The sequence below is a fragment of the Melospiza georgiana genome, chromosome 6 (genome assembly GCF_028018845.1).
Source record: "Melospiza georgiana isolate bMelGeo1 chromosome 6, bMelGeo1.pri, whole genome shotgun sequence".
Taxonomy (NCBI): Eukaryota; Metazoa; Chordata; class Aves; order Passeriformes; family Passerellidae; genus Melospiza; species Melospiza georgiana.
In genome coordinates this window covers 54,390,290-54,410,350 of record NC_080435.1, presented here as the reverse complement: position 1 = coordinate 54,410,350, position 20,061 = coordinate 54,390,290, and the positions used below count along the sequence as shown (strand labels likewise).

Genomic DNA, 20,061 nt, shown 5'->3' with positions numbered 1-20,061 from the left:
AATAAATGCAAATTAAGAACCTTCCCTTTATAGAGCTTTATTCATCTTTGGGTTTCACAACTGAGATTTGTATTCTATACAAGGAAAAAAAATGGAAGTAGTTTCTACAAAGAAGATTTACAGTCTAGAATGTATTAAGTCTTTATCCTGCAAGACTACTTAAATATTCTTCTACACTTCAAAAGAAATGTTAAATGACACTTGAGAAACTATGGTTCCCTAAATATTTCTCATTTACAAGCAGATGTAAAGGAAGTGTTGCAACTTCCCTGTGAGCACAAGCACCCTCCCAGCGTGGGCCTTTGCACCTCTACCAGACCCCCACACTCTGTTTGGCTTCTTGCTTTCTTGTTTCAGGTTTTTTAACAACTGACCTCAACTATTCAGTGCACTGGCACAATTGTGAATGGTTTTAGGGGAAAAAAACAATCCAATGTAGATGTTTGAGATACTCCTCAATTCTAAATATTTACACACACACAGCCCTGTGTACTTCTGTAAATCCATGACAATGAAACTAAACTTGTCAGCATCAGATCTGTTAACATTTATTCTCTCAGTACAGACTAACAGGACAAAAATGCCACTCCTGGCAGCCTTCAGACACAACGTGTGACCTACATAACAAAAACCAACTATCAGCAACTGCTGTGAACACAACTGGCAATGCAGCACTGCACACACCTTTTATTAGATATTTACAACACAATCATACCATCTGCAAAATCTCTGGATTCAAATTATACAATTTACATAAAAATACTTCTCAAGCTCAAAGCCATTTTAATTTACTAATAAGGAGTGCTTGGGGGACGAAGGTGTCATTTACTGTGAGCACAAACTGTAGATAACTGACTCTTTTTGCACTGTGTAAGTGCAGGCACACCACAGCAGCAGGTCAGTTACTCCTCCAGAAGAGGAGCCAATCATGAAACAATTGCATTTTACAAGACTGTTCAGTAAGCTCTAAACTCAAGACTGAATTTTGCAAATATAGCACACAGCCAGAGACTGAAGGGCAACAGGCACCTTTCCATCAGGAACAATTCCATGGACAATCCATCCCCCATCCTGCTGTACACCAGACTCACCACTGATGTGGGAGAATCTGAGTCCCAACGTGGAGTCCTCATCATCTTTTCATTCAAGTTCACCCTTAAAATTTTAGTTAAGACCAAAAATGCCAGATTAAAACCACAACTGCACTGTTGCAGTTTTCCTAACAAGGTGTCTGTCAATTTTGAAGGTCTTTTCTGGTTTTCCATTTCATCAGAGCTGCTGATTTAATTTGGTGCTGAAGACATCCCAGAATTATACAACTGGATATTCTGGATATACTCTTTATGCAGACTCTTAGCTATAACTACAACCTTACAAAAAGAAATCCAGAAAGAAAATATTGCATAAAAGCGAACTGAGAAGCTGTCTGAAATACAAATGTACATAAACCATGTCCTGACAGTAACTCATCCATGCTTCAAACACAGGGAATGTTGACTTTGATTTGGTTTGTGTTTTTTAAAAGTTCTCAAACTGCTAACAGCTCACTGGCTCCTAACAGTAAGGCCTTGGCTACTATTCTCAGGGATTATGGATTAAAGAACTCTTGAAATTTGTTTCTTCCCAGAAAAAAAAATGAACCTCTTAAATATAAAAGTTGTTTAATGTGCATTAGCTCAACAATTTAACCTTCCATCACACTTTAAAATACTACACAAAGGATTAGAACATTTAAAAGCACAGTATTAGTAATGCCACCACCAGCAAGATCTTGACCAGGAAATTTCCCTCACCATCACCCTCTACAAACCACAGTCTTGCACTTTCAAACTTACTGTACATTGTCATTTGGCATGGTTACATAACTTATTGCTTATTTACACAGGGCTGGGGGTTTGAGAAGTTGCAAAGAATTCTGTTTCAAAGCTGAATGTGGGAATCACATCCTTCAGTTTAAGTAATTGCTTACTACCAAAACATTTTGTGTCTGAATAGTTCTGTGGGTTTTTTTGGAGACTCCAGTGGGGTGGGGGCTGCACAAGGGCCCCCCTGGCCTGGCAGCCTGACCTGGATCTTTGAGCAAAGCCAGCCCAGTCTGCCTCTGTGCAGGGAGCCCAGTCAGCCAGCAGGGCCACAGAGCACGTTTTACTTTAGGGGGGGGGAAAGAAGTTTATATATTACATATTTTTTAATATAAAAAGCTCTTAATAAAAAGATTAAAACTCAAGAGTCAACATTATATGAGTATCTATTGTTAAGATAAACGAGCAACAACCTGTTCCTGCTCAGGTTCATTAAGGAATTGCACTATGTGCTAAAACTTCTACAAAATGATTAGCAGCATTGTCTCTCAGCATTCCTACACTGTCTCTAAAGCAGGTGCACCATGCACGGCTCCCTCTGCAGAGATGCTCAGACGGTACCTCCTGGTAAACACTGCTAAGTGCATTACACAGACAACTTCTGCAGCAGTTACTGTAACCAACTCAGAACCAGGTGCAAACCCAGTCAGAAACTCCTACTAAGTACTAGTTCTAATTACTTTTCACAGCCTGTTCAAATACTAAAACTTTCCTATGTTCTTGTATTTTATCTTCAGTTGGTGCTGACTTTGAATGAATTTTCCAGCTTTTCCCAAAGTTAATTTTGTTCGACATTTTCCAACTCACAACTATGACCACAAATACATTTTTACACACACTGCTTGTTTTTTTTTTTACTTTCTTATCCAACTTCACACAAATAGGAATTTTTACAAAAGATGAACAAAATTACAAGCTTTACAGAAAAGCAAAAGGAAATCCTAAGGTCTGTAAAATCCTTAAAGCATCCATACATACTTTGTTCCAGCAGCAGTCCTGTATACAGACAGCACATATATATTAACCTGTAACATGGATATGTGGTCACACAGGTCACTTACAGCCTCTGAGTGCTTCCACGAGGGCCTCAGCAGGGAGTGGTCCTTGCAGAGCAGCCACTCCACAGTGTGACATCCTGGCGTGCAGTGCCTGCTTCTGCTGTCACCAGCTGGTGTGGAAAAAGGCAGGATTTGGGATCAGCATAAGGAAATGTTGGGCACTTTCAGCAAACACAGAATGGGATTGTGAATTCCAGTGGACAAGCGAGAAAGTCAACCTGAGGCTCGATGCTCCCCTGAAAGCAGCAGCAGCTGCTCTGGGACAGTTGCAGTCCAAAACTTGAGTATTCTTCAATCACACAAAGTAAAGGATTTTTTCCATTTCTCCTGATGTACACAAACCATCCTATATCCATTGACTATTGTGCCCTAAGATTTGCAACATCAGAAGTTACGGTCACAGGTGTTGCTGTTTATTCTAAGTGTAACTCACCCCAGCCATCACTTCTGTAAGATTTAATAGCTCAGTCTAGTGGTCAAGTCAGTCATGTCTAAGTGCTGTTTGCTAGCCAAGGCTTCTACCATTACAAGAATCAGCAGTGCAAGGGCAAACCCACCACTACAGAATGCTGAACTGGAATTTTTACAGTAATGCACATAAATTTATCCATTTCTCATTCCAGCACTGCATGGATTTACTGCCACACAGTTTGCTTATATTTTCCAACACCAATGCATTTTGGTACACATTAAATGTGTTTGTTTTCTTACTCTTTTTTTTTTTTTTTTTTTGGCTGCTGTAATAGTCAGATCTATTAAAGAAATTAATGTAAGTAGCATGAACAGGGGCAGTGCAATGAGCAATACCTATCTATAGTTTTCCCTTAGAAGAAAACACTCACTAATGCTGTGTTTAAAATTGTCCCTATTTCAAAAGTAAAAACAGCAGTCCATTGGAAAAAGACCAACAACATCTACAAACTAGGTGTTCCTATGGACAAGGATGAGGAACCAAAGCTTTGAAGGTCTCAGTGCTTCTTTATTCACAAGGAATATTAGCTAGCTTCTGTCCAGCTCTCAGTGTGCCAGATCAGAATGACTGACACTCAGAGCTCGCGAGTCTGTCAGACAATTATTTCGTTCCTGCGTGAAGGGGAAAAAAACAAACAAAGAAATTAAGCACATGTCCAGATAGTTCAAGCAAACAAACAAAGTACCAGTTTTAACAAATGGGAACAAACATAGGGAACTACTGAGAACCATTCATGCTGGATAGGGAGATGCTTTCCAGAGTCCAATAAACATCTTTTTCTCCAATTTTTAACTAGCAATACTATAAAGCATAAACACCCTTACAATCCAGCCTAAGCCTCAGAAATGCAAGAGCCCATTTATGGGAATTGCCATGGATATGGATAGTGGAGGGACCACAAAAGTTCACAAGAAGAAAGAACTGATTTTACTACTGGGTTGTACAACCAACAAAAATCCCCTCCTCTGGAAGTGACACCAATTTAACACACTGGGGACCCATCCAGTCAGGGGCACCTGGGACACAGCTCTGTGACACCCTTGGCACTGTGGCTCAGAGAATTGTGCTTTACCCTGGACTGGTTTTGGCTGAACTTCACCCTGAGCAAAGTTTTGCTCACACTTCAACCACAGAGAACTCTGCAGCATTCATCAGGATCACACAGCTCCACCACCTCTACACCACTGGGGAGTGCAACCAGAGCCACAGCTGGGGCCTCCCTGCTGCTACTTTAGGAGATGGTGATGAAGATCCTCACCTACAGTTTTGTTAGTAGAGAAGCAATTTTATCCTCCTAAAATTAGTAGCAGTTACTGTGTTAGTAAAACACACAGCAGTGTTTAGAAGAACGTTGCTCACTCATTTGACAATTTAAACAGTGATTTGTTAGGTAAAAACAGGCAATGAGGAGTAGCACTTGGGCACACCATGAACAGTTAAGCAAAATAAGTTTTTATATTAGCAGAAGCACAACACAGATCAGACAAACTTTTGAGACTGCTCCCGTGCCACCTCAGAAACAACTGAAGTGTTTAAGGGCACCTGGTAACATACAGCAATTACAATGACAGGGCTCTTTGCAATAAATGGGCTGAATTAAAAAATATTGAAAAATATTGGGCTTTAACAGTTCTTCCATTTTTAAGTTGCTTTTACAAGAATGTAATATTCCATAAGCTTTATATCCACTGTAATAGAAGTCCAAAGCCAGAGACTGCTTGGTATCATAAAAGCCAATGCTCTTTCCTGGTTAGACTTGAACCCTTTCTTAAAATTAATCATAATTCACCAAAGTGTCAGAGAATGATACCTTAAGCAAAGCCTTCAAACACCTTACTGAAGTAGGATCTTACAATCACTGTGAGATTGTTGGGTTATTATTTATCACACTCTTTTCATCACAAACCCTACTAACAGTATTTATTTTTGTAAGAGTATTGTAGGGCTTCTTACTTGAAAATGATCTTCAGTAGCCTTGCCACCCATGTTAAGAACATTCAGAGAACTGGCACGCTTCATGCTGCAACCAGGACAGTGAACATGCAAGGATAAACTGATCAGAATGGCTGAAAACTACAGCTCTAAAAACACAAGTACAACAACGAGCAATGCACAGTGAAGGGAGTGGGAACAATGCCTCACAACTGATGTGAGGCACAGCCTTTAGGGTAACAACTACACAACTTCAAATAGATTTGTACTCACTTCTAATTACATACAAACCCCCCCAAAATTACATGTTCCTGGGAGCTTAAACATTTCAGGCAACTGATTTAACTCAAAATCTCAATTTTAAAGCATATCAAATTAATACAGTGACTTACACTGAGTTTTAATTAATAATTAATTAATTATCAATTTTGTGTGGCTTCTTACAAAAGCATCAAAACATTCAAACAGTTTAGGAAAAAACATCTGAAAGACGACTTTGTTGTGTAGGCAGCATTTACCTTGAAAAATCTACAACAGAAGTTAGTTTGGTACTTTCTGCCTCATTTAGCTAAGCCTTCAGAATAAATTTTTAAAAGCATTTTAAAATGTTTTATTTTAAGTATTTCAAAGTGAAAGGAAATAAGATGGGTTGCTGCTGTTAACTTTGGTTGTGCTTTTGGCTTTACAACACTCCAAGCAGTGGAAACATGGACCCTGGAATACAGTATGGAAAGCAATGGAAAAGGGGAAAAAATTCATCACCAACCAGGAGCTACTACAGTCAAAATATCACTGCATTAACTGCAGTATCTGCTGCTCTTTCAAATGAGAATTAATTTGTAGGTAAATAATTTACCTCCATTTCTCAAATAGACACAAAATTTAACAAAAATTTTTTCAAGTTTTTGCATCATGAAATTCACAGTCAGCCCTAAGACTCCTACCATGGGATGTCTGATGTCCTTCACACCAGTGCCTGTCCACTCCTCAGAATATTCTGCATTTGCTCTGATTTTTCACAAGCTCTTTACCTATTTTAGAACTAAATGAGAGTTCTGAATATATATTTGATGAACTGGTCACAAGACAATGAGCCCCAACCCTGCAGTGCTACCTGCAGCTCAGGACAACTGGCTAAAGCAAACTTTCCAATGCCTTCCAGTAACATGGGAAGGTTTTTTCCATACACATCACATTGGATATTAACCAGATTTCCTTCCTACTGAAGCAACACTGCTCACAGTCAAAGCACAAGTTTGAAATGCTTTGGTAAAGCAAAAGCTGAGCAGGACAATGAACCAAAACATGAGGCAGCAGCTTCCACACAGCACAGCCTGGCTGGTTCTCCCAGCACTAGATCTGGGTGTTCCAAAGCCAGAAGCACAGAATTTACAATATCTGACATGGGTGTTAGCAACAACAAAGCAAGGACTCATGCATGGTGTACACCTCTCATTTATTCAAGGAAACAGGTACAACAGGGGTTATATATGGAAGTCAAAGGAAGTTAATCTGTAAAACAAACAAAATGTTACAGAAAACTCTCCAAAAGAGCACAAAGGTTTATGGAAAACATTCCAGGGAAACAGAAAATCCACCAGTAGAAGTTCACACGGGTGTTTTAGGTTTTTGCTAAAGTGCCAATTAAAAAAAAATATTAATACCTGAGATACTACTTTGTTTGTGGGTTGGTCTTTTATTTGTTTGGGCTTGTTTAAATCAACACTTTTAAGAACTTTAAGTCTAGCAATTGCACTTATAGTTCCCTCCATGTTACAAACATGACTCCACAAAGAACATGCAGGAATTTTTTTTGTGCATAAGTAATAGCAATAATGAAAGCCTGATTTTTCCTTTTAGATTAGAGATCTTAACTGTTCTGCTGTGTGGTCAGTATTTTTGAAGTGATAAAATAAAGAACACTAAATAATCAAAGTTAAATTATTACAGAACTGAATTCTCTAAAGAACTGATACCTTGCTTCAGGTATTGCATGTTTCAAAGAGCAGTTTTAAGATACTTATTTGTCAAAAAAGGCATTTGCAGGACTGTAAAGAAACAATCTCCCTGATGAGCTTTCCATTTCATTCTCTTCAACCTTCTGTATCAAGTAACAACATGGACACTAAGTCCTTCCTTCATCCTGTGAGTCATTGTTATTCAAGTATTTCTCACTCAGTGCTCACACCAGCACTGTCAATTGCTATTTAGAGAAGCAGAGTACAAACAAGAGGTGTAAATCAAGTTCTAAGTAAATCCTTCCTCGAGACACAAGCAGGGAATGCACTGGCAAGGAGGGAGGCACAGAAGTGTTCTGCCTGGAGTGGCTGCCTTCACAGCAAGGATCATTTATAGTTGTGCTGTCTGTATTGAAGTATTCAGCTGTCAAACACACTAAAACCCAAAGGTCTGCATGGTAACAACTGAATATGCCTTTTGCTACACTCAGAGGAAGAAAAAAAAATAATTCTATTCATTTAAGTTGATTCACAAAATGAAATCAAAATGATTTCTTGGAATACCAATACGTAAGCTATGCTTCATGACCTACAAAGCTGGTGTTTAATACCAGAAGTTTCTGCATCTGTTATTAAAGCCAGCTAATATAAATCAGGATTTAAAAACTCTGTTTACTACAAGAACAGAAATTACAGCATTTATTGTTCTATACACTGGAAGTGCCTATCTACAGAAAAGCCTGGCAATATAATACACTTATTGTAAGTTTTATTCCTTGAGAACTATGGTGACATCTAAAAATAAGATAATTTTGTCAGAAAGGTAAAGCAAGGAAGATACAGCTTTGCTTTCAGTTTTGTTTCACATTAATGCCTCCATCTGAGGAAATCTCATCTGGTGCTCCAGAGCCCAGGGTGCAGCTCATGTCAGCCTGGGGAGAGGACTCTGCCCAGCTAACACAGCTCAGGGGCAGACAATAACAGGGCAGGTGAGCTCTCACAGGCACTGCAAAGCCAAACATCTCCAGTTCTATGTGAGCATCATTTTCTACACCCAAAACATGGAGTTATTTACCTGCAGAAAGAGCTAGCTATAAATACTACAGAGAATAAGGAATAAACCTCCTGGCTTTTGTGAAACTGAAAGCCTTTCCACATCTCACAAAAATGAGGAGAAAATGCAAATTCAGCTATGGATAAATGTATCTATTCATACAACAATACACCTGAACTATGATGTATGAACTCTGGACAGAATTGAATAGAAACAGAAAACCAATGTATAAAGCTGCTAATACTGCAGAAAAAGAAGGAAATCTCCCTTTTATCCTATTTTGGCTTGCCTTTGTTTTCCCTAAAGCATTTTACATTTACATATTTCATTCTTCTAATCTTGTGCTTTCCATAGTTTATTCCCAACCTCTTATCTCAGAGGTAGTTCTTAATGATGGATCAATAAATGCAAAGGAATTTTGGCCTTCAATTCTATTCAATGCCTTCCACATGAAGTGTTTGGCAGTGAAATTTTAAGTAACAACTCTAAAATTCAGATCAGGCTGAATTTGAAACAGATATGCAAGGAAGATAATTCTACATGTACTGCTGCTGTACTTCACGTTTTACAGCCATAAAAACAATAAGACAAATTTTCTGGAGCACTTCCAGAAACACAGTGAGACCTTGCCTCCAGGTCACTGTCTTAACTAATACCATCATCATCATCATCTACTCCATTACTCAGATTCAGCTGCTCCATCAGAAGCAGCCCAAGTTCTCCAATATGACTGTTTTAAAGCACAAATTCACACTGTCAGTTTCAAATTCACACTACAACTAAATAAGTTGTAGTTTTTCACAACAAGGGCAAAAACACTGTAAAATTGACTGCAATTGTGTTGGGGGTGAGGGGAACACCCAGAAGTGCCACTAAGAAAAGCAGCAGGTCCATTTTAACATTTCAACTTCTCTGCAGCAGCCATTAAGTGATGAATGGTTTTATGGATTTATAAGAAATATTACATTAAAATCCATCATCATATGGCAAGTTGGGAAGAGTGAGCAGTCACACTCAGTAAATGTGGATTTTTACCAGATTTCATTGGAGCCAAAATGTTAGTAAGATGCACAACTAGGCTCAAGTTTTTCAACTTCTCCTCTGCTCTCTGACATCTGAGTCTTCCAAAACCAGAAACCAAGAGGGGCTTCAGTTGGTAATTCTCTTTATGCTCACAGCAACATATAAAGTTATATCAAGAATATATCAAGATACTAAGCTATATCGAGAATGTTAGTTGCAGGTTTAGTGTATTCAGGCTTTTACTGTAAAAAACAGTAATATTTATTATTCTCCACTGCTGTGTGAAAAGAATAATTTTGCAGGTAATTAACATTTATCAGTAGTTCTATGAAGCTTTTCTAATCTTCAAGTAGCTAAAGCAACAAAAAAATTAATTAATAGAGTTAATTCTTACAAGGAAATATAAATCCTCAGATGTTACAGAACTTACAATGGAAGTTTGGAAGTTTAAGAAGTTATTTCCTATTTTATTTTTCTTTAAGACATAGCTGTGTCTGCTATGCAGCTAGCTAAGCAGGGAAGGGAACACTGCCCTGGGAGCTCCCCTGGGCTGCAGGGGGGCACAGAGCAAGGGACAGAGCACAGCCAAGAGCAGATAAGGAATTACCCTGGGTTCTTTGGTTCACTGTCCCGGGAATTGCCTCCCTTCAGCTTCCTAACCAGCTTCTCACTGCTGCGCCTAAGGGAGGCTCGGAGCTTGCTAAAGGAGCCACTGCGCTTTAGGGATCCAGTGCCATCCTGAAAGAAATGAACACATGTGAAACTGCAGGAGCTGCTGCCCTCCCCCAGCCTGCCCTGAAAACAGCTCAGGCATGAATTAGTACTTTTTAATTGCTATTAATATATGCTCATACTGTATACATTTACCTAAACATGTAATTCCATACAGCTATGACTTTACCGAAGCAAAAGGGTTCCTTCCAAAGTGCAACAAAGATTTCTAAATGTGAACGCATGCCCGAGCCACAATTCTTCATTAATAAAGCCCCACCACAATAGTCCAACAATTCACCACCACCATTTCATATGAGCACATCATGGTTACAGAGTACGAGCCCCAAGCAAAAGCATTCCATCATCTTTCTACATATCTACATTACTTGCAAACATGTTTAACCTTAAAATCCTTAAACAAAAATATTTCTGATCAGAAATACTTATAATCAAATTCCTGTGCTTCATTTTTAATTTTTACCAAAAAAGTAAACCACAATGAAATTCATTTTTCATATATTGCATTCATGTTTTACACTGATGTGCTGACCCAGAGTGACCACGATTCTATTTTTAAATGTTTTTGCTCTTGCAAAACCCCAACAGTTTAGTAAGATTAGAAGTGACCACTTCCTACTCCACAGAAAACCTATGTGATTATGAAAGAAGAGTTGAAAAAGAAAAAAGCACTACTAAGCAAAGACAGACACCTGAGTTGGAGTGAGTTTATTAGAAGTTAGAAAGACAAATACACAAATCACTGAACACCAAGATTAGTAGAGAAAAGCATAATTGCCAAAATCTCACACAAAGACTAAACAGCAATGCTACTTTAGAATAATTGTAAGTGAAGACATCCAGAGTTCCATATTGATGTTAACCATATAATAGGTCTCTAAATACATTTTAAAGCACTTGGAGAACATGCTTTACTTTTACGGGTTTGGTTTTTCTCCTGTAAAGATCACCATCATGCCATTTCAATAATACCTTGTGTGATACTTTTAACTACCTTTATTCCATAGTGAACAGCTACTTATAAAGGTCATTGTTACTTGTTTGGTTTTTTTTTTACTAATGTATTACACAGCAAATGGTTGTAATAACATTTGGTATGACTAGATACATATCTGGCAAAGCTACACAGGTACAGAAATAGAAAACCAAAAATGACACCAGCACTGAAGGAATGGCCAGTTTACAGGGAAGTGTAGCTCTGACAAGAATCTTAAGGGGTTTGCTAAAACACAGCAGTCAGTACTGAAGAGAGAAGTTAAAGCTTGAAGATGGTGCACGCCCGTCATGCAGGAGACAGTATAAGAATCACAAAAGGCATCTAGGCCTGTCAGAAATGGAGAGAGAAAAACTGAATGAAACTGTTGGGAAAAATTCAACAGTTTTCAATTTTGAGCAGTTAGTTTACAGTATTTCTAGGTCATGTTCAAAACTTGGGTTTTTTTTCCAGAGTAACTATTTGGACAGCCCTAAAGTACAAAGTGCAGGCCCTTGCAATTACCAGAACCTACATCTTCATGCAGTTTCACCTACATCACTGAGATGGGACTGACAAATGAGCATGACTGATGCTGTGCATTCAAGTTAGAATTTGTGTGAAACACTGAAACACCTTTAACAAGAAATAGCTTTGCTATTACATTTCAGAAACAAAAAAAAAAAAAAAGGGATTTTTTTTCAGCTGACATTCACAAAAAAAAGGAAAACAAAATAAAAAAGGAAAAATAATAGAGCAAAGTGCATTCATTTCAGCTTTAACTTCTGTCAGGAATTTTCCTTGAAACAAAAGTGCAAGAAGAAAGAGGTCTTCACCTAACCTCCAGACAAAATTCTCATCATTCCCTTAAGGAACTAGAATCCAACTGGCCTGGGTCAGTTCACTTTCACAAGTATTTTTAGAACATATCTGTGGTTTGGCTATATTTATAATCCAAGTGGAATTTTCTCTACTGTCCCTAATGCAGTGAGGGGCAGCTGAAACAATGTACCTTTAAAATAAACTGTGGTTCAATTTGCACACTTTTAATTCTTTGTACAAGTACAGAGACCATTACTGATAGGTTCATGATATCTGTCTTGAGAGCCTTTGCCTATAGCAACTGGAATAAACAGTAATAAAAATTATCCTTGGAAATGGCAAAATGCCCTGCTACCAAGTGATCAGAAGACCTAAATCTAACTGAGTATTTATGCTTCAAACTAAATTGCATATGTTGTTCACACTTAAAGACAGATTTCAGCTTTGCAGGAATGAATAAACTGAATCTAAATTCCAGCTAGGAGTACTAGATCAGTGAAAAGGCTAAATATTCCTGTGGTTTGCAATCAGCAATACTAGAGTAGTGAAAATGATCCAAAGGCAAGATAAATTTGGTAGGTATAGAGTACAACTCTATACAGTAAACATAACTAGAAAAGTAGGAATAAGCAGACAAGCTTTTGGGTACCTCAAATAAAAATAAAAATATCAAACTCCTAAGTGAAACACTGACTGCTTGATTAACAAAACATTTCTAAAATATTGAGTTCAGGATAAAAAAAAAAAAAACAAAAAAAAACACCATGCCTGATTCCAGAGGAAACAAAAACCAAAGCTGTTTTTATGGCAAAGTTTAATTGCCAATTTTTATGTCATTCAGAATGAGAATCTCATTATTACTGCTGCTTACCATCACCATCTCCTGCACTTTGCCACAACATCTCTCTGCCTGGCACTTATTTAAACAAGAGTAATTCTTGTCTGTGGCAGTGAAATCCATAGTTCTCCCTTCACACCTGGAAGTGCACTTACATGCCCAAAAGCCTGTCTCTCTGAAGCATAGGGCTGGAGTTATGAAAAGATAATTCCTCACACTACAAACATTATAATAAGAAGCACAAAGATTTTCATCTGTCCTGCAGCAGGCTGCCAGATCAGTTAAAAAATGTCAGTTACAGGTACTCACTGTTATTTTTTATATAAAAGTATAATAAGAGATCCAAATCTGGGCCTTCCCACTTTATATTTTTAAGGGGAAGTACTTCCTTGCATTTTCAAGTATCTTCTGTTCACTTTAGGTCATGAACTTTAAAAGTGACATGTAAAGATGCACCATAACACCTCACTGAAATGTGCCTGTTTTAATCATTACTGGCTGATTTACTTCAATAGAGATTTCTGTTCTTTTGTAAGAGTGTAAAATATTACATCAAAGCCTTCAATGCTTATTATGGATTACATTACATGTGGAAGGCCCTTAATTACATCTTCTGACAGAATTTTGTTGAGTTTGTCCCTTTGCATACTCCACCTATTCTCTCAGTCAGCTTGACCACTTCAAAAGAATTTAAATGGAAAAGGCCTCTCTTCAGGCTCTGCAGACACAAATAAAAGATCCTACACCACTTTATGAATCAGAGTATTTTGTCTGGAGGCAACACACAAGGGTAAAAAAGCTACACAATATAAAGAAGAGGAGAGAACATCACTGAGATAGAAACACTTGCAGGGGAGGGAGAGAGAGTTGCCCACTTCACGTAGAACATGTAATACAAAACACCTTCTCTGAAGAGGGGGGAAAAAGAAATAACAAAGATGAGAATGAAGCAATGCCACTTCAGCACACTAAAAATGAAGTTTGATTACTCTCAGATGTCAAAATTTAATTTTTCAGACCAGCAAATTTTATCACTGAGTTTGATTCGAATATTGACCTAGAAATACTGTCTATTGCTTTTCCCCAGGAGGCCCTTTCCATCCAAACCCTGCATGCATTAATGTCTACAACAGAAAAAAGTTTAATCCATTTAGAATATACAGTCATGCAAAGTATAGTGAAAATTAGGGGAGGAGTACAGTACACAGTTCTAATGTTGAATGGGCAAAATGAGAATTAAAAAGAGAGTTATTCAACCTGACTTTGGCTTTATTAATGATGCAGTATTAATTCACAATAGATGCTGATTGACTGTCTTGGCACTGAGAGCACCAATGCCAAGAAAACAGTAATAAAGAGACAAAAGCAAAGATGGAAAGAACATTCTCCTTTGAGACTAAAGCACTACATGTTTTCTCAAGGTTGCTTTGGAATGCTAAGCTTTGTCTCATGTGGCTTACAAAAAGATGGGGAGAAAAAGATTGCTATTGTAAGAGAAATGAAGCTTCAAACACTCAATATTGCAAAGTAGGCTACTTCCCCTCCCACACAGCAAAAGCAACACCACTTTTATAATCTAAGAGTATTTTCAGCAGAACTGCAGCTGGGAGTTAGTTAAGAGTGCAATGTGTATCCCATTACCAGCAATGGGATAAAGCATGGGAAAGCTGGTGACAGAAGCAAACTACATAGGCCAGGTAATAACTGAAAGCTTGCACTGTCCTTCTAATGAAAGGAAAACAATGGTTAGAGAAATGCACATGTAATCACATTATATATATATATATATTATATCTATGTTTTTACTTTATGACAATCAGTGTAACACAGTGAAGCCAATATATGGGAAACAAATAGGAACAAGCCCTGGCTCCAGACAAATTTTAATATGGGAAAGTAATGAAGTCACCATCACATCGTTATGTGATGGCACTGCCTCTTAAAATGGACTGTACAGCACTTTGGAAAGCTGTGTTCCTTCCTCCAGCAAGCTGGGTAAGGAGGAGATTAGAATTATTTTAGTGTTAGACTGGTCATTTTAATTTACTTTGAAACTGCTAACACTCAGTATATTTCCATAGGAAATGTTTTTTATGATTCCAACTGAGGGAGTATTTTTTAAATAAACATTTAAATTACAAGGAAATATGGCACCAAAAGGAAAAAAGCAAAAGTGAGTTAATTGCAAGAATATTTCTACCAGTAAAAACAAACCACTGACAAGCAATTGTACACCAGACCACAACCAGGACACTCAATCAGCATTACACAACTTGGCCTTAGATACAACTGCTTGGGATTCTTGCAGAAATATCACCATTCAGGACAGCAACAGAAAGGATGTCTCAGGACTTTTAAATATGATGAGTTTTTTAGCATTATGACAGACAAAATGTTATTCTTAATTTCTTAATTGTTTCTGCAAAATTAAAAACCAGGAAGTAGATGAAGCAGGAGACTCCTGAGAGCACAGCAGGCTGGTGAGCTGTTAGGGGATGAGCTCCTAGCTAGTGTGTGCAACTGTGTACTGTACTTACCCCGTTCCACTCTACGCTCATACTCACTTCCTCGCCGCCGTCGGGGCCGCTCTCGTACTTTACCACATCCACGTTGAGGCTCTCCCTGCTGCGCCGCTTCTCCGCGCTCTCAGCATCGTTCAGCACCTCGGCCACTCTCTGTTTGTGAACATTGTCAAGACCCTGAGAATTTGATAGAATGGGAAGAGGCTTTATCTTGTTACAAGCTCTGTTAAGCTGCAACTTACACACACAGCTGGGCCGAGCAAGGAGTAAAACCAGCCCACAATTCCATCAGTCCAGTTCTGCTCCCAGAGAGCAGCTCAGCTGCCCTTTCTGAACTGCAAGGATCAACACAGCATCAAGGGAACAGTCTAGCAGTTTGAGAATTCCTGACTTGTCCTTCTTTTCTTCCTTTCTTATCACTTGTCTAAGCCTTGCGGTGTTCGTGTCACTTACCTGAAGCAATCTGGCAAGCAGCTAAATATTTGAGCAACTTATAGATCATGACCCATCAATGTAATTCTCAAGTTTTTCACCCGTCAAATGGTGCAGTTTTCACCTGCCTCTGGAGAGGTGTCTGAATCTCTAGTACCTCAGAAACACGTTGTGTTATTTAAAAATACTGACATAGAACACTTGGCATTAATGTAATTTTCCTTCAGAAAGAAATGGCACAGAATAGAAACTTGTGATAAACATATTAAATATATGGTCAATACATTTACTTTGTGTTAAAGCGTGCCTATCAATTATAAAATAATCCTTTTAATATCTAAAGTACCTTCTATGAAAACCCTGCACTAAAGCCAAATTCTTTAACACACAAACTAGAAAATATCAAAACTCAAATCATACTTATTTTCAGTTTTTTCTTTTTTATAATAAACCTATTCCACATCATAACCAGTATTTGCTGACAGGAAGAGATCCCAGATGAATGCCTTATATTCAAGAAAATATTCTGCATCTTCCACAGTACAGCACTAGCAGCAAATGAAGCAGGGATGTGGTGTGGCAAACCCATAAAGCCAACCACAATACAGAAAGTGAAAAGGATGCCAAAGTTCTTAAAAGTGCATGAAAAAGAATGAAAGTTGTTTTAGTGCCATGGAGATGTCAGTTTCTTGGTCCCATGTAACTGTTTTTCCCTAAGTGAAGAGCATTTCCTGAATGACCCAGAATAAAAAGGCAATGTTAAATGCTGCTGTAACACAACATTGTCTCCTACATCTAAATCTAGGGGTGTGTAGACTGCTATAAATTATGGATTAATGGAAGAGGTGGTATATGATGCACAGTGAAAATCTGAAGCATCCTTAAAAATAAACAGTCAGCAGCAAGCTTCAAGAAAAAAATACAAGTCCTATTTATTCTCATATTAAAAAAATGAAATTAAAATTGAACATTTATGATGCTTATTTACTTCTATTTTCTTACTTTGCTTTCCATTTTAACACTAATTGACAACCCAAGTTTTCTTGTTCGGTCTTAGACACTTATAAAAGTGTCTTATAAGTGTCACTTATCAAACCATCCAAAAGGGAAAGAAAAAAAAAGCCAATAAACCCCCAACAAACCCAAACTCTCTTCTATCTTTCAAGAGAAGGGAGAAAGTGTTACTTGAAGAGTAGATCTGAGAGGACAAAGAGAGTACATTAAAAGGGAGTCCCCACTGAAACTGTAATATTTATCTCATTTGTTTACAGAAGTAACAAAAGGTTTCTGTTAGTCAGTTGTAGGCAGCAACTGAACATTTTTAATTCTGACAGCTCCTTATTAAAAACAGAACAGCACGATTGGCAAAGGAGATTTCCAGCAGAACCTCCCCATTTTCCCCCAGCTACAGTCTGTTTCCCAGGACAAGCAGCCAATTAATTGAGCACTGCTGGCCAAAACACAGTTTCTGCTCTTTCATTTTCCACATAATTTCACCTCCAGTTTGAATCATGTCCCCAGTACATGGTGCCACTGCCCTAACAATTAACCAAACTGCAAGTGCTAAGATGTATCACTTTATCACCAGCTCAGTCTGAAATTAGAGGATGACCAGGCACTGAAATTTTCTATATTCTGCATACAGGAAGTTGAAAATCTGCATGACCACAAGGCAGAAAGATCATTCAGGTGAATTTTCATACTTGCCTGTTTACGAGATCTCATTGCTGCCTCTTCTAATGTTTCAGCAGCTTCAAACTTGCCCTGTCGTCTGTAAAGTGCCCCAAGGTTCTTTAGAGTAGTTGTTACTGTTGGACTATTGAGAGAAAGGAAAAATAACTCTGTTATGTTAAATATATACTCATACAGTAAACTCTTCTCAATTCACTAATAAAAGCTTAAATTAACACAGTGTTTATCATATTTTGTAATAATTTATTCTCACTTATAGTGAGAATAAATGCACTTACAGTGCATTATTGAAATGCACTACACTGTACTTCATGTACACACAATAACCTGCTGACCCCTTTCAAAGCCTATCAGTGTCTCTGTGAGTAGCCAACATCCCTGAAACTGCAATCCAGAACCTTGTACTCCCCAGCTGCACCTCAAGGTGAAAATTTAGCTCTAGAGGAGTGTATCCAACTGAATAATTGTGCAGCTTCCAAAATAAATGCTCATTCATGCATAGACTATTAGAGAGACCACATGTAGCATGTGTTAGTCACAAAAGCAATTAACAGCTGCTTTCATCAGCTTTTACTTAACACCTATTTGTAGTTTCTGTGCATTCCAATTTGCTTGAACAACAAAAGCAAAAAAATCACCCATTTCATTAACAAGTCTCATATAAAAGACACTTTTGTTTCAATGGCACAAAATTAGCTCAATCGTAGTATTTTTGAGTGAAGTTTTGCTCCACTAACAACAGAGAAAAGATGTTCTCATGCATTAGAATGAAAAAGTACATGAAAAACAAACCAATAAAATGTATTGTACATAGAACTCAGGATGGAGAAAAAAAGAGATTTCAACAGTACAAGGGCTCTGAGTTATGTTAAACATGAGCATTAAAATACTCAATAAACAAAAAATTTTCACTATCAGTACTAGTTGCAGATTTTTTCAGGCACTGCACCACCTACAGTGGTTATGTTAAAAAAGCTTCAGTAATGGAACAAAATTAGAGCAAAAAAAAAATTTCACCAACTATAATCCAAGTTGAAATCCTTGTTTCCCTTATTTCACTTTAAAGTATACATTGTCATTCACACAACTACATTCTGGAAGATTTACAAACTCAAGTAATGCTTAGTTGTGGCAGTTCAGCTTTGTTTTCTTGTGCCAGCTGTGTAACTGAAGGTGCAGTTATTTGCAGGCTCATCTCTGGCCCTGCAGGGGCAGGCAGGGGCACAGAGGGAAAGGTGACCCACGCTGCCACCTGAAGGACTGCCAAGAACACAACTGGGGCACTTTCATGTCACTGGATCTGAGCAGCCTCAGGACTTGAAAACTGCTGCTGCATTCCTGAAAACCAGTCTTGAGCCTGGAATGTTTAATACTTTCATTTTTATACTCCTAACCAAGGAGCTGCTTTGGTTCCATTTTTAAAAATACTTTAATCTGAGACACTGAGCATTCATGAGTTGTCCTGTGAAGAAGTTACTCACCTATCAACTTTGCAAGCTTTGTACCAGCCCCCATACTCTCCAAAAGAAGTGCCATCTTTTTGCTTTCCCTAGAACAAAGGTACAGTTGAAAAAAATCTGATTTGCAACCTAAACAAATATAAGCTCCAAAAAAGATTTACAACAACAGCCTTACTTTGCATTCTTCTCTCTCTTCTGCATGCATCCAGATAGGCTTATTTTCATCTGGTGAAACAAGAAAAGTATTTTATAGAAGAACAAAACTACAAGGTACTGATTGTTGTATTTTCACTACTCTGAAATGAAGCTGAGAACCAGGGAATTATACTATTGTTGCAAAAAAACTTACTGTCCATGTAGAAGCAGCAGATAAATAAAACACAGAGCTGTTTTACAGTTTTACAATTCTGTCTCTTTCTTATCTGAAGTTAGAAACAGTTACTCCTGAGAAGCTTTGAAGTAAGTATACACTGTCACCCATTTGTCATGTGTCTAGTTCTGTGCTAGAGAACATGAATTTATTTATTTTATCCTAACAACTACTTTGTCATCTACTAAGTGGTGCATATGCTACTGACATGGAATGCAGTGGAAATGCTTTAGTGGGATTTTTGCTTTATAAAATGCATATGACTTCAATGTACAGTGTAATTCTCAATTTAAAGGTATTTTCCCCATTCTTTAAATATGTTAATGGGGAACTTGCATTAACAATGTCTTTATTTATGTCACCAAAATCCTGCATTGACTTTTTCCTGTGACTGAAAAGTGATGTACATTTTCTGCCTCTATAAAAATACCAAAGTTGGGTTTAGTAGGGTGTAAGATAAATTAGGCCAGAAACAAAATCCAAAAATCCATAAAACATAAACCCACTAAGTCTCATGGTTTTGAATCAAATGTCTGCTGCTGTATCTAAAAGCCTTCTTATGGTGAATGTTACCTCCAACACATCTATCAGCTCACCTTTTAAGTCCACCTAAAGCAGACAACAATTTTAATCAGGACATTTCTTGCAAATTTTATTCCATAAGTACAAAAATAAAACATAAATTCAAATCTAGGGAATCATTTTCTTACCATCTACAGAGCCAAACTCCCGTTCATGAGCACGAGTAAGAATCTCTTTGTATAAAGTTTCCGCTTGCTTAAACTTGCCCTGTTTTAGATAGCAGGATGCCTAAAAACAAAACACCCCCAAAAGATATCAGCACACTGCTTTATTAGAATA

At 37.8% G+C, this 20,061-nt stretch overlaps 1 protein-coding gene across 4 annotated transcripts in view; it reads right to left on the bottom strand.

The window, feature by feature from the left end:
* Positions 1-12: 12 nt before the first annotated feature.
* Positions 13-20,061, bottom strand: part of KLC1 (kinesin light chain 1) — a 46,963-nt gene continuing 26,914 nt past the window's right edge. Inside the window, exons 9-16 of one of the 4 annotated variants that reach the window (XM_058027069.1) lie at positions 19,911-20,010; positions 19,006-19,055; positions 18,852-18,919; positions 17,382-17,494; positions 15,262-15,395; positions 9,967-10,097; positions 5,346-5,412; positions 13-4,003 (exon numbers count right to left, since the gene is read on the bottom strand). In XM_058027069.1, coding sequence (XP_057883052.1) covers positions 3,938-4,003; positions 5,346-5,412; positions 9,967-10,097; positions 15,262-15,395; positions 17,382-17,494; positions 18,852-18,919; positions 19,006-19,055; positions 19,911-20,010 — 729 coding nt within the window. In that variant the 3' untranslated portion in view covers positions 13-3,937. Of the gene's footprint in view, positions 4,004-5,345; positions 5,413-9,966; positions 10,098-10,784; positions 11,416-15,261; positions 15,424-17,381; positions 17,495-18,851; positions 18,920-19,005; positions 19,056-19,910; positions 20,011-20,061 lie in introns of those variants that run through there. The other 3 variants (XM_058027068.1, XM_058027070.1, XM_058027071.1) reach the window with 3 other exon arrangements.